A 15,223-nucleotide genomic window follows, 5' to 3' on the forward strand; every position below is an offset into this window, starting at 1 on the left:
AATCTTATTAATATTTTAATTATCTATTGTGACGAATAATCAAGATGCTAAAATTCAACTTACCAACGGTCTTTCTTCTCTATCCTCTAAGATGTTTTTGTCATTTTTGCCAACTTCTCTCCCCTTTTGCTATAAAATAGCCAAAGATTAAAGCATAAAGGGGGAAACAAGATAAGGTTAACAATAATCAAGAATAGAAATCATGGTTTCCATTCATATCGCATCCACATCATATATATTTAGATAACATTAAAAAAATCAACTTAAAGAAAACATGAAAATGGATTGAAAATATGGTATAAGTAACCCAAAATTACTTTTAAATTGATACCTTTTGTGTAATATTGTGTGAATTGATTGATTTGTTAGGTTGCAAAATGATATGAAAAATACAATATATGAGAGAAAGAAAGTGGAAGAGTCACGATTGAAACTTTTAGGCCTCTTAGTTTGTATCTAAATGGTAATGACATCTAGATGCTTTGAGAATAACTTTTAAAATGATACCTAAACTTATTTTGAGTAATTATCTTTGTTTTGCAATATTGGTGTATGAGAACAATGTATTATAGCCATACACAATTTCAAACAATATTCTTATTTAATTTATATAATACTATATTATAAGCTTAATTTAATTACTTTAGTGTTGAACAAATTCTCAGTAACTTAGTATTAGATTATATAAAGTATCAGATAAGGTATAAGAGACATCCATTTAGTGTAAATTTGATTAACATCAACAGTTAATATAATTATTTATATATAAATTAAGTAAAAATAATTTTATGTTCGTAGAATTATGTATAAATATTTTGACAAAAATATGTAATTATAAATATAATTAATTGAATAGTTACTTATTAATGAATCATTACATAATCTCCTTATCATATTTTTTTAAATAAAATAATAAAGAAATAAATGGAGAGAAGTAGTGAAAGAAAATATATTTTGAAGAAATATGTGAAAGGAAAAATAATTGTAATTAAAAATGACACATATATTCTAAAAGATCTAGATTTGGATATCCATTTCAAGAAAATTTAAAACTATTACCAATCAAATTAACAGAAATTGAATCTCAATTTTTAAAACTATTTTCAAATATTAATAGAATATAATCCTAAACTAGAAGTAGTAAATAAATATTTAGTTCAGTTATATATATATATTTTTAATGCAATAATGGCGAATAGAGGATCAAGCCTTTGAATTGATTATTATTATTATTATTTTAAGTAAGCATGCCAACTATTTTGGGATGAATTCTATAATTCATAATATTTTACATTATACATATACAAAAACGAATTAAGTTTTTAACAGAATTTTAAATTGAATTTTTGAATAAACATATCCTATACTAAAATAAATTTGATTTAATAAATTTGAAGAGAAGAAACAACAATTAAATTACACATTAATCCATTCTTAAAATTACTATTTTTACATGTCAAAGAACTAAATTGATATTCAGTATATATTAACGACAAAAATGTTTGTGTTCAAATCTCTGATCTGTCAATAGATTAAAAAAATTACTATTTTTATTCCCTGATGAAATCAGCACTCACGCTTTTGATTTTTTTCTTAGAAAAAACAATTCTTATCTTTAAATTTTGTTGAGTTGTACCATTTTTTACCTTTAATTTTTTTAGCTTCTATTAAATAAAATCTTAAACTTAGGTTTAGATAAATATTGTAATCTTAAATTGAAACTTCATCATGTGATAAATGTTGTTTGAAATTTGCTAAGAAGTGTATTCATATATGTTTTCATTGTATTATAAAACATATGTATGATAAATTTTAAAGAAATACAATAATATAGCCAAATTTTATTATAATTCGTTTTTAACAAAGTCGTTTAATGATTAATTCGTGATTAATTGAATTTAAATTTGGACAAATTTTGATATACTGAAATTAGTGACTTTATAAAAAAAATTTACATTGTTTTTACAAAAATTGTGTGTGAATTTGAATGGTGAATGAAAATTGCATTTTTTTTTTCTTCTATTTACAAATTTGGGTCAAAATAGAAGGCCCACTCAAATTTGGGGCCATTTACATAAATTAAAAAAAGAAAAATCCAAGTTAAAATATTATTGACATTTTTTGAAAAGGTTGGGCATTTAAAAAAAAGTGTTAAATGTCAAAGGGAAAAATAAAAAAAGAAAATTGGATTCTTTTGCCAATTTGCCTTTTACGTAGACACTTTTGGAACCAAGCGAACAGGCTTTTACAATAATAAAAATTCGATTCCTCATTTCCCTGTCACACACAAAATAAATAAATAAATAAAAACAATTTTTTTTTTTAAAAAAAGGTTAAATCAACTCAATTATATCTCTTTTGAAAAGTTTTGTTTTTATCTTTGAATTTTAAAATTTATTGCACAAAAATACATTTAAGGAGTGAAATTACTCTAAAAAATTAGACATATTTTGTTAAAACAATAATAAAGATTGATATGACAATTAAGATGAAAAATTAGAAGAGATCATGATATTATTTAGGATTGTTTTTAAATATAGTAAAATGAACCAAAATATTTATAAATATAGTAAAATATTATTATCTATTTAAACTACTATCATTTTATCGCTGATCTATCACCTATAAATTGTGACATTTTATTATCTTTGAAAATATTTTTAGTAGTTTTATTATTTAAAATAGTTTTCATAATATTTACGGCGATATATATATATATATATATATATATAAAAGATCAAGTTTATTGTTATTATTTATTTTATTTTAAAAAATATTTGTTAAAATTAGTAATCAAATTTTACATAACACCAATTTACCGAAATAGTGTTGAAAACGATGTTACTTATACCATCTAATTTTTTTAGTCAGTTTCTTGCTTTTTGGAAGATATTTTAAGTTTTAAAAGTAAAAGTTGATTTTTTTTTGTTTCTTATTGAAAAAAATAAAAGGTAAAAGTTGATTTTTTTTCAAGGTAGAAGCATGAAACATATCCAAAGTTGAGGTGCTTTTGTCTAAATCATTTTTTTTTAAAAAAAAAAAGATGTTAAAGCATCATTGAAGTCTCTGTAATTTTAGTTTCATTATCTTCTAGTAAGTATATGTTAAATAGTCAAAAAAAAAAAAAATCTATGAATAAACTCTCAATAAATCCTATGTAGTTAGTTAATAGTTGATTTTTTTTTATAATAGATGACATATTTAGTGATAGTGAATGATTAAAATCACTTTTGATATTTTAAAATCATTTTAAAATATATTTTTAAATGAAAAGTAAATTTGATGATATAAAAATTACATATAAAAGTGTAAAATTAAATATACAATAAATTTGTAGTGATTAAAACTTATTTCAAAGTGATTTTGGACATCACGAAAGTATTTTAACAATTTTGAAACCACTCTAATGCTTGTGTTAATCTTTATTAGCATTCACTTTATAAATTATAAAAATATATTAAACGGTAAATTTGAGATTTATGGAGAGTAAGTACATTAACATCAAACCACTAAAATAAGATAGAGGATAAATTGCCGAAACCATTCCTAAAGTACAATCATAGTTGGAATTATACTTTTAAATTTTTAATTTTAAAAATTAAGTTCTCAAATTTATATAAGTACTAAAATTAGATCAAATTGGACATTCAAATATACATAATTGTATAAATTATAATATATATATAAATTTGAAGTTCAATTTTGATTATTTATGGATTCGAATTCTATAATTATTTTAAGTTTGAGGATCTATTTTTACTATTCATATAAATTTAGGGGCCAAATTTGTATGATTAAAAGTTTTGGGGTAAAATTGTAACTAAAATCTTATTAGAATCCTATTTTTAAGAGTCGTTCTTGTAATTTGGCGGAGCTAAAATAGAGTGGAATCTACCGTATACAAGGCTAGAGTGATACTTTTTCTCTCAGCTGACGTGGCATTTTTGTCCTCATATGCACGTGCACCTCTCGTGCTTCGTGTCAATCAAATCAGGAAAAAAAAAAAAGAAAAAAAAAACTTTTAAACTAACAACGATCTAACATTCGAAACAAAATAAAATCACACTGAGGCTTAATCTTAGGCTTTCGCTATGAATATTTACTGAATATTTCGTTCTCACCTAACTCTCACTTCAAAAAATAATATGAATAATAAGAATAATCTAATGTTATAAACTCTCTCTTTGTTGTCGATTTGTTTAAGGGTTAGCCGAAAATTTAGCCAGGATTCGAGATCGGAAAAGCTTTTGTTCCAGTTTCAATCTTCATTTGTTGTTAAATTTGGATTGTAAACCGATCTTACTCTGCCGTTTCTTCTGAATCTATACTTGTTCTTGAGGGTGATCGTGTGATTTCTGTACTAAAAGGAGTAAGAAGTTGAAGAAGAGGAGTAATGGCGAAGCACGAGGACCTTCCGATCCCTGTTTTCTCTTCACTCGACCCGGTTTATGGCGATGGATCTCAGCTTGAAGAAGCTAGGCTTCGATTTGATCATCTCAAGGCCAAGTTTCTCCAAGTGTTCGGCCATCCTCCGGATGTCTTTGCTCGTTCACCAGGTATTTTTCTGTTTCATGTCTTTCTTGGTTTCTCTGTTCTGTTTGTTCTTCGTTTTGATTGATTTATGATATTATACTCTCGTTGTAATTTCTGTTTTTGGATGAAACGACCGAGTGTAGGGAGAGTGAACTTGATTGGAGAGCACATTGATTATGAAGGATACTCGGTGTTGCCGATGGCGATTCGGCAAGATACGATCGTGGCAATACGGAAGCATGACGCCGGAGAGGGGAATCATCTTCTCAAAATTGCTAATGTTAATGATAAATACTCGATATGTACTTATCCTGCTGATCCTGATCAGGTATGAATGAGCCAAATTGCTTTGTAAAATTCACTCGATATCGTCTTAATCTGCTAGTCATTCTTCGTCCTACGTTTCCTCGGCCATCTTGGACCTATACAGCTTAGTTTCATATAAAAATTTTATGCTTCGACATTGTAATTGGTCCTTCCCCACTTACTTAATATAAACTGAGTATGTATCTTAGAAAATGTTAAGGATTCCCATCGGTGTTTAATTTTATATTATATTTGAAATCATGTTGGTATTAGATTATACAATATGTTCAACAATTCTAAGCTTCTTGCTAAATTTGAAAAATAAAAATTATAATGCGATAATTCTTGCGAGTTGCAACTACAAGATATTCCCAACATCGTATTTATAATTGCTCTTGTTCATTTTGTAGGAAGTTGACTTGAAGAATCACAAATGGGGACACTATTTCCTCTGCGGGTAAGTAGACATTATTTCTTTTTTTATTTTATTTGCGTAATTATTTTAATGGTATGTAGTTATTATATATGCACCTTGTTTCTTGATAATATGAATGCAAGATATTTGTGTTTTAGATTTCATTTTTATCCTAATCAATATTTTTAAGACAGTGATGAACTTTAAGCTAAACTAGCATGATCAGATTATAATGTTAAAAATGTAATGATCTTTGCATAAGATGTGTGTAATCTGCCTTTTTCTTTTTCCATTATTTGTTTCCTGTACAAACTTCTTAATCAACATCAATATCAATCAATTACCTACACCCCAGAATCTAAAGCTCTTCGCCTCTCAGGTACAAAGGCTATTACGAATTTGCTAAATCAAAAGGACAAGATGTTGGCGTGCCAGTTGGACTTGACGTTCTTGTTGATGGAACAGTACCTACAGGTTTTGTTTTGTATACTTTTTCATGCAAAATGACAATGATGGGCTGTTAGTTACTGTATAGAAGTTTGCTTGCTATTTTATCTTTGGAGGTTAGAACTTTTAGTAAAAACAACTAAAGTCAATAACTCAATATTTTGTTGCAGCAAAAATTTGTCACATGATAAAGTAATACTATAATTGCTATTTTCATTCAGGATCTGGATTATCGAGCTCTGCTGCATTTGTTTGCTCGTCTACCATTGCTATCATGGCTGCTCTTGGTGCCAACTTTCCCAAGGTGTAACACCTTACCCTCATGCTCTGATTACTATGCATTACTGGGTCTAAGGCTCGCTTGGATTGTTATTTGATGATTTACATATATTGAGTTTGTAAATTGTTCTATGGTATTGCAAATCCCAACTCATATTTTCAGGTAGGCCTTGATATTTCCCGACTGGTATAATTATTGTTTTTTTGTTTGTTTGTTTGTTTGTTTTATTATTATTATTATTATTTTTTTGTGGTGAGACTTGATCTTCCCCAATGATTGGTTGTTATTAGTATCTCAGATTTGGTTCACAGATCAAGGGAGGTAAATTGTTTGCTTGTTATAAGTCATTGGACTTTGAACCTACATAAACTTGCATTGTGTAATTGGTCACTAACAGGTTATTCTATCTTAAAGCAAGGACAGAGTTTTGACTTTGAATGTGGTAGATGTATCCTTACATGAATTCATTTGATATTAGTACATGAACTTAAAGTAGGAGGCAATATCTGGTGGTAGATTCCCAATCCTGTTGTTTTTAGTTCAAAATTTGGATCCAATTCCAGTGGACTGACTTGATGGCTTTATACATGAACTTATAAAGTGAATTGTTGGGGCCATTGAACTAAATCTAGGTGCTGTAGTAAGCATTACTATGGACTTTCGGGGCCCACAGGCTAAACATGATTGCATGTTCACTGTCTTTTGGTTAAATGAACAAGAATTTGGCCATCTTACTACTAGTGTGATTCAATTTCATTTGGTTTGGTGAAGTTGGTTGTTGCCACATCAAATAATGAAGCTCGATTATTTGATTTTTTTAGTTAGCTTAATCTAAGCAATCTAACAAAATTTCCCTTGTGGTTGCAGAAAGAGATAGCCCAACTTACCTGTGATTGTGAACGACACATTGGTACACAATCTGGTGGAATGGATCAGGTAAAATAATTTTTACTTTGCAATCAATAGACTTAACATGGAGAAACAGAACAATAAAGGGGTTGTGTAAATATTATTCTTAAACACTATTATCTATTGAATTTTCTAGAAAGAGAGAGGGAACATGTTTGGCCAACTCTTATCTAAAAACTTCTTTTCTTTATTTTCTTTAATTATACTCTTGTCATTCGTGAATAATTTTTTTAAGGAGAATAATTGAAGTTGTTCTTCTTTTGAAAATCTTGTGTTTCTTAATAGTTATATAATAACCTTAATGTTACTAGCCACCTAATCATAGTCCTTGGGAACAATTATACAAACCGAAGGGCCCAACGTTTTCCCCATTAAACGGCTTATGGTACTGGTGGGTTTTGTTTTATGTTATTTCATTGCAAGGGCTAAAGATAGATTCTGACTAAAATCACTTAATATAATTACTAGAGGTGTGAACAAATCTATTTTGTTCAATTATTTAAATAGTGATTTATGGCTACATTTCAATTCTATGTAATGGTCAATATGAGAATTATCTTTCAAGCTTCAAATGTTTTCCAATGAGTAAACATTGCCCTATTATCCTGGCAGGCAATCTCTGTCATGGCCAAATCTGGGTTTGCAGAGCTGATTGACTTCAACCCTATTCGTGCTACTGATGTGCAACTTCCTCCTGGTGGGACTTTTGTTATAGCCCATTCTCTAGCTGAATCACAGAAAGCAGTCACTGCTGCCACAAATTATAACAACAGAGTTGTTGAATGCCGACTTGCTGCTGTAAGTTTTACTTTCTTCTGAACATGATGTATTTTCAACTATTGTTAATGTAGGACACTAGCTTCCTTTTTATTTGAGTTGTATAATTTTTTGGTTCTTTACAATGTGATCAATAAATCTAATCTTTAGTTTCCAACTTCTAAGGAATTGATTCATTATATCCCTTTTCCTTCTTCAGATTGTTCTAGGCATTAAGCTTGGGATGAAACCAGAAGAAGCAACAAAGAACGTGAAGACTTTATCTGATGTGGAAGGGCTGTGTCTTTCATTTGCTAAGGAGCGTAACTCTTCAGATCCTGTGCTTGCAGTCAAGGTATTTTCTGTTGATTTATTTTTCGCAACAACAAAGGTTATCAGGTCTTGCTAAAACGGGGAAAAACACAAATATTTGTTGTTGTAGTGGAGATTATAGTTACATGCTGGTGATGTTAAGGTTGTTTATAATATTATTGTGCATGCTCTTATCATGCCTGGATATTTCCCTTCTGAGGTTTCTTATTCCTTTTGGGATTTTTTTTAGCATGCTCCTTATCGTGTCTTATTTCACGACCATGGGATAAGATGTCACAAAATCTCCCATTTTGGGGGTATAGGATACCCATGAAGAGATGGGGTTTTGTGAATGCCCATAGGCATCGGGTGCCATCCCAGCATGGGAATGAGGTATCCATTCCTATTCCCGGGGGGATGGTGTTATGGGCTTATGAACATTCTTTCGTACTTTTATCAAGTTATTGGCATTTTCTTATTGCGCTGTCTCTCTGCTAAAGGAACTGTTGAAGGAGGAACCCTATACAGCCGAAGAAATTGAACAAATCACTGTGGACAATCTGCCATCCGTTTTAGACAACTCTCCAACTTCATTGGACGTTTTAAAAGCTGCCAAGCATTTCAAGTTGCATCAGGTATATTATATTTGGGGTTCCTACCATGTCTCATTTCTCTTTAATCTGTGCTACTTGCGTGTTCCTCTAACATTACTTCTGGTCCTAAATCTACCCTTTCGTTTCAAGCTAGGGTGGGCATGTATATTGATCTCTATTTTTTATCTCCTAGCTAGCGTTGGCATGCTTACTGATCTCAACGGTCCCATCTTTTTAACTCTCTCTCTCTCTAGTCAGTGTAGGCATGCATATTGATCTCTATGGTCCCCTGTCTTAACTTTCTCTGTTTCTCTCTCTCTATAATGTAATTGGTGGTTGTTTTCAGCGAGCGTCCCACGTGTACTCTGAAGCCAGGCGGGTGTATGCTTTCAAGGATGCAGTTTCATCAAGTTTAAGGTGATGGTTTGTAGAATTATCCTACAGCCTTTTAATGTTCTCATTACCTTTACATGATTTTCTTTTTTTAATTTTTTCAAGAAAAAGTAACCTGAGTTATTATTAGATAACATGAGGTTCTATCTTAAAACCAATTGACAATGATAGGAGGAGTATCCCATTTATCTTATAAAGAGTGAGCCTGTGAGGTTCTTTGATTTTTCCAATATGGGATCGTCAACATGGTGATGGATTTTAGATGTATCATCCTTGATTTTCACCAAAGTTAATTTACAGAAGTTTCAGTTATAGATTAGCATCGTACATCCAGAAAGGTAGAGGAAAATCGTTCTTTTTTTCTCATTTAATGTTGAGGTGTTTTCTTTTGGCAGTGAGGAAGACAAGCTTAAGAAACTCGGTGATCTTATGAATGATAGCCACTACAGCTGTAGCGTTCTTTATGAATGCAGGTACAGACCATTTCACACTTTAATAGATTCGAGCAATTAGGACTTTATTCAATTTATGAGCTTTTCAAGAGCAGCTTCATTCAACATCTTCTATCATCTGATACAAATTGCAAAACTTGATTGACAAGAACACAAATAATTTGGTTTATATATATATTTATACCTTCCATTACCAAGTGCATCTTTTCTTCAAAACTTAAATCATGACTATCCGTGCTGCTTAGTGTTGCTTAACATTGTTTGATAGCTTGACTACCATCTTCTTATTTGTTTTCCCAGCTGTCCTGAGTTGGAGGAACTTGTAAAGATTTGCCGGGACAACAGCGCTCTCGGAGCCAGGCTAACTGGAGCAGGATGGGGAGGCTGTGCAGTTGCTCTCGTGAAAGAGGCCATTGTTCCCCAGTTCATTCATAGTCTGAAGGTTAGTAAAAATCTGGAAAGTGACAATGTCTTTCTTTCTTCCTGATTCAAAGCTGGAAATTAATTTAAAACTTCTGCCCATTTGATTCACACCAGGAAAACTTCTACAAATCAAGGATCGAACGAGGGGTCATCGACAAGAATGACCTCGGACTCTACGTCTTTGCTTCCAAGCCATCGAGCGGAGCTGCTATCTTTCAGTTTTAATAATCAAATTCCTTGGGAGGTTTTGTTTGGAGGGTTTCTTCCCTACCCGAACCCCAGGAGGTAATAAGTATTAGATTAATTTTCCAACTTCTGGTTTTAGAATTATGTGGACATTCCATACACAATCATTTCAGCTCAGAACTGGTTCTCCTATTCTTTGCCTATAAATAAAGGAATGTGTAACCTGGTAAAATGAGCCTTATTGTGGGAATGAAACGACCAATAATTGAATTTTTAGCTTAATGTTTCTTTTATCGTTATTGAGCTTATTGCGGAATGAAACGACCAATAGTTGAATTCTTAGTTCTCAATGTTTATGTATCATTCTTGTACTACCATCATTTTTACTCTCTTTTACATTTTAAATTCCCTTCCCATTGGAAAAATTATTCACAATATGAGATCAATAGTTTATTTCTTTTGCTCGAATTTATATCATGTGCCATGTGGTTATCAGAGAGGAGCATCTGTGTTTTTGTTTTTGAATCTACATCAATGGTTATTATGAAGCTGCCACAATGTGGCTGCATTGAAAATGTGTCTTCCAACCTCTCTCCTTTGATATTGTGGCTTAGTGCTATCCTGAATTTGTGATTAATTTTTTATTTATCTCTTAATATTTTTCTCAAATTTATTAATGATCAACTAGCTCGTAAATTTTTGGACTAATATCATAAATGATTTTTTGGTATCAATTAAATCATTTTGAAAAGGTTTAAAACCTTATATATATATGACATAAATTTGACCTATGGAAGGGGTTATAATTACACTAGAAATTTTTGTTCCAATTCGATTAATCACCTCCAAATTCACAAGATTGTTGCAATTAAAATCAAATGTCAACTAATAACACACGTAAATTGCACACATCACTCCTAAACTAGAAAATTTGTTTACAATTAAAACTCTTAAACAATAGGACTATTATAAATGTACCCAAAATATTAAATTTTATAGAAGTTGAAAATTATAATGTTGACCATAGAAAAATCATTTTAAACGCAATAATTGCAATATTAATTAAGGTGTAACGCCAAACAAAACACAAATGTATTTTATAGGGAAAGTATAAGTGTGTCATCCAATATCATTTTTTTTTGTTGTCAAAGTCGATGTTGAAAAAACATATCAATTTGATCAAATTTGTACTAGAAAGAATTTGAATTCAAATCTTGAACAATCTTGTAACTTAAAATTCAATTAACAATTGAGTCCTTAAATTTTTAATATATAATAATAATAATAATAATTCAGTATGTATAATTTGTAGTAATTTAGAACATTATGAGTAAATTTTTATTACATAGTCTTTATGATTTGTATATAAGTTTGATCCCTATAAATGGATCAATCTACGTGTATAAGAATTTTCATGAAATCTTAATTAAATATTTTCGAGCCAAAAATGAGTGTAGCTGACATAAAATTAGTAATATCAATCTCGAGGTTAGAAGTTCAATTCTTCTGTCCCACAAATTGTCACTATATATATACACATACGATAAGGACTAAATCATTATAAATGGTAAAGTATATAGACTAAATTGTTATTATTAAAGTTTGGAAATAAAATTATTACAAATGATAAAGTACATGTTTTGAATTATTATTTATTAGGACTAAATTATTGTTCTTTTAAAAGTTTAGAAATTAAAAATGTTCTTAAATCTACGACAAAAGAGTATAAATCTAACAAAATGAACCACTAAACGAAAAGGTAAAGTTGCATTAACGAGCTCTAGTTTCCTTTAATTAAAAAGGAAGTTTGAGTTGAAATTGCATTTAATGAAATCTAAAGAGTCTATCTGAAAATTTAAATAGCATTTTTAAAGATCAGTAGTGAATACAACTTCATTTATGGAACTCAACATCCAAACCACTTTAAATACAACCTCATTTATTTTTGGTTGCTTTTCAATACTTCCTTTTTTCTTTTTTTCTTTTTTTTAATTTTTTTTTCAACTTCAATGATGATTTGATTACAATTATTATTCGCTCATTTGCATTTCAGTTTTGATATAGTTAGGAATTACATTCTTTTTCATTCAGGTCATTTACTCTAAATAAATTATGCATAAAGATATTATAAAATAATAAGATATTTGCTTGAGTAGTGAAATTATTAATGTGAATTATATGAAATGTCGTAATCAAGTTGATGAATTAATATCTTGATTAGGGAAATATTTTGGAATAGATCGAGAAAGATACAGGTGAAGTCCATATCATCATCATAAACCACATATCAAGATTTTCCCAAACCAACTGACAAAAAATAATAATAATTGGGTTCAATGAAGATAAAAATTTATATGATAATAAAAAAATTTGGATAAACTTATCCGAGATTTATTATTATTATTATTATTATTATTTAAGGAATTGGAGGGCTGAATTTTCGAAACTGGTAATAATATTTCTTGTATAACGCGTAAACGTGTTGATTAAATTAGAATTTTTGATATATTTTATCTTTTTAATATAATAGGGAATGTGGATGAGGAAATTCGAACCATTCACTTCATAGTCGTTAATACATCTATATGTCAATTGAGTCATAAATTTTGTATACATAAATGCATAAGATTGAATAAAAATAGAATTGTATTTTATATTTTCATAAATGTATTTGATGGTTGATTCATAAATTTGATTCTAATTTAAGCTTAAAACAAGTTTGATTTTATATTTATAAATCATAAAACTAACTACCCACTATTGGTTGATAATAAACTATTATTAATTTATTTATGAACATGTTTGATGTTAAAAGAATTTATATAATTATTATTTTATAATAATATATAATTTATAATACATTACATAATAATATTTTAATTTAAAAAAATGAATTATTTTTTATCTTTATTTAATATTATTTAATATTTTAGAATTTATATCTCAAAATCTAGGTATAATGAGAATATAAAAATATTACTTTTAGAAGTAGCATTGTTTAGATCGAAGGCAATCTAAATTGTATTCTAAACACATATTTACTAAATTGAATAAATCTGAAAACATAAAATATAATTCAAACTGCCAACCAAATAGCCCTAAGACATTATTTGGTAAATATTTGTTTTTTGATTTTAGAAACTAAACTTATAAATACTATGTTTTGTTATGTATTTACTACCATGTTTTCAAAAACCAAACTAATATTTATACTCTAAAAAAAGGCGTAGGATTCTTTTTAGCTTGGACAGAGAGAATATAATACTTTTATAATATTAAAAATTTTCTCGACCACTCAATTGTCTAAACCATAATTTACTATGTGACAAATCCATTTTCCTTTTATAAGTTTTTTTTAAAAAATATTTTTTATATTAAGGACATGAATCATTTTGAGAAGAGAGATTCCATTTAAGATATTTGCTTGTCCATACGAAACTTCAAATATCAAATTTCTTCATAAATTCTCTTGATTGAATTAAGAACACAACGAAATGATTCACCACAATACCACTGAAGATTATTATGACGATAATTTCCTGTTGTTAGTAAAAATTCTCCTATAATTTTTCAAAGCTGTTCAGATCGATTCAACTATGCGAGGTTTTAACATTAAGGATTCCGGCAATAAATCGAGGAAGATGAAGTACACAATCATCAAACACTTGGCGCAAAACAGTAAAACTACTGAAATTTAAACTACAGAGCATATGTAATTGCTTAGATTTGGAAATAGAAGGAGGCAAATCGATGAAGAGGAATATATACAACATACTGAATCGTAAATTGAGTAAATCAGAGAGTAAATCCACAGCACAAGAAGAAGCAGCACAACAATGTAAGAAGAACCAGGGATTCGAGAAGAGCGATGAAGGTCCATAACAGATCATCGAGAATTGAAAAATTAAACCACCTGATGTTCGGAGAGTTCCACTCGATGCTGAAGCTTGAAAAACTGAAATCCGGCCAACTGAACGCCGCCGGTCGCAGCCATAGACCGAATTCCGGCCACCGGAAACTTAGCGAGTACCATCTCTGGCTCATCTCTCCGTCTAGACCATTAAATTGACCACAAAGATATCTGGGAAGGAAATCAGATTTTTGTTCTTTTTATATATAAATTATTAAGTTAAATTACAATTATGACCTTTTAAGTCTGGTGGGCCCATAAACTTCAAAAATATTAAAAAGATTGGTTAAATTACATATTATATTTTATTTGATAAAATTCTGATAAATAATTTTATTAAAGGATAAAAATTTAGAGGTATTCAAAAAATCCATTGACTCAAAAAAATCAATCAACTCAACCCAATCCGTGTGGTTTGGGTTAGATTATCAACTCATTTGGATTGGATTATGTTCAAATAAATGAAAATTGTATGGGTTGGGTTGGTTTATGAGTTCACCTAATATAACCCAAACCAACTCAACTCGAACAAACCCGAATTTATTATTAACTTTAAAATACATATTTTTGTTATTTATAAGATAATTATTTATACATATATTGATTTTAATTTTATCTGTTTCCAATATTTTTTGAATAATTTATTCTTCAACAACTCTTAGTTTCTTTGTACTTTAAAAATAAAATTTTCATTATATAAATTGAAATTGAGTTGTTAATCCTAATTCAATATATCAAAATAATTAAATTAGATTTTTACATATTTACGTTTTACTTTTTTTTAGAACAAAATTTTAAATAAATGACCCGATTAACCCGAACTAACCCAATCCGAATATTTCATGGTTGGGTTGGGTTGGGTTCATTTTTTAATAAGGGTTATTTGGGTTGAAGAAATTTACAATCCGAACAATGTCCAAAAAGTCTTTCAACCCAGTCCAACCTAACTCATGAAAACATTAAATAAGAATTAAATTCTAATTGACTAAATTTTATTTTATTTTATTTAATTATAGAGACGAAATTTACCATTTAACCTAAAAGATTTGGTGACATTTTAATTTATATCGATATTCCATAACTCATATATTTTAACCAAAAAAAAAAGTTTACCATAGGTTTATATTTATAAAATCATATATTTGAAATCTAATCAATTTTATATCATATTTTAAATTTTATAATTTATTGAAAGCGTATGAGACTACTTTTTTTTTTTTTTTTTAATAATCAACATTTAAAAGAAAAACTAATTATCTTATATTTTCAAGATTAAAGTTAAAATTACAATATTTATCTAAATTTAAA

The 15,223-nt window shown here is 28.9% G+C and overlaps 2 protein-coding genes across 2 annotated transcripts; one reads left to right on the forward strand and one right to left on the reverse strand.

The window, feature by feature from the left end:
• Positions 1–3,908: 3,908 nt before the first annotated feature.
• GALK (Mevalonate/galactokinase family protein) lies at positions 3,909–10,347 on the forward strand. Its single transcript, XM_039046270.2, has 13 exons — positions 3,909–4,556; positions 4,677–4,861; positions 5,250–5,296; positions 5,634–5,728; positions 5,923–6,005; positions 6,849–6,917; positions 7,503–7,688; positions 7,867–8,001; positions 8,459–8,593; positions 8,898–8,968; positions 9,340–9,417; positions 9,697–9,838; positions 9,934–10,347. The coding sequence occupies exons 1-13, from the start codon at positions 4,394–4,396 to the stop codon at positions 10,042–10,044; spliced, it is 1,500 nt and encodes a 499-aa protein (XP_038902198.1). The 5' UTR covers positions 3,909–4,393; the 3' UTR covers positions 10,045–10,347.
• A 3,243-nt stretch (positions 10,348–13,590) lies between these two features.
• Positions 13,591–14,096, reverse strand: LOC150038333 (uncharacterized). The gene has a single exon (XM_090316549.1). It carries the CDS (start codon positions 14,047–14,049, stop codon positions 13,801–13,803), a length of 249 nt encoding a protein of 82 aa, XP_090172675.1. The 5' UTR covers positions 14,050–14,096; the 3' UTR covers positions 13,591–13,800.
• Positions 14,097–15,223: the final 1,127 nt, after the last annotated feature.

Source organism: Benincasa hispida, chromosome 1 (assembly GCF_027475165.1).
Source record: "Benincasa hispida cultivar pf3 chromosome 1, pf3_genome.v1.1, whole genome shotgun sequence".
Classification (NCBI taxonomy): Eukaryota; Viridiplantae; Streptophyta; class Magnoliopsida; order Cucurbitales; family Cucurbitaceae; genus Benincasa; species Benincasa hispida.

What these genes read in the sequence shown, in the direction of transcription:
- GALK (XM_039046270.2), top strand. Translation starts at nt 4,394, where the DNA reads ATGGCGAAGCACGAGGACCTTCCGATCCCTGTTTTCTCTTCACTCGAC. An exon ending in TGTCTTTGCTCGTTCACCAG is followed by an intron (nt 4,557 to 4,676) that starts GTATTTTTCTGT and finishes GACCGAGTGTAG; the next exon opens with GGAGAGTGAACTTGATTGGA. An exon ending in ATCCTGCTGATCCTGATCAG is followed by an intron (nt 4,862 to 5,249) that starts GTATGAATGAGC and finishes TTCATTTTGTAG; the next exon opens with GAAGTTGACTTGAAGAATCA.
- LOC150038333 (XM_090316549.1), bottom strand. Translation starts at nt 14,049, where the DNA reads ATGAGCCAGAGATGGTACTCGCTAAGTTTCCGGTGGCCGGAATTCGGT.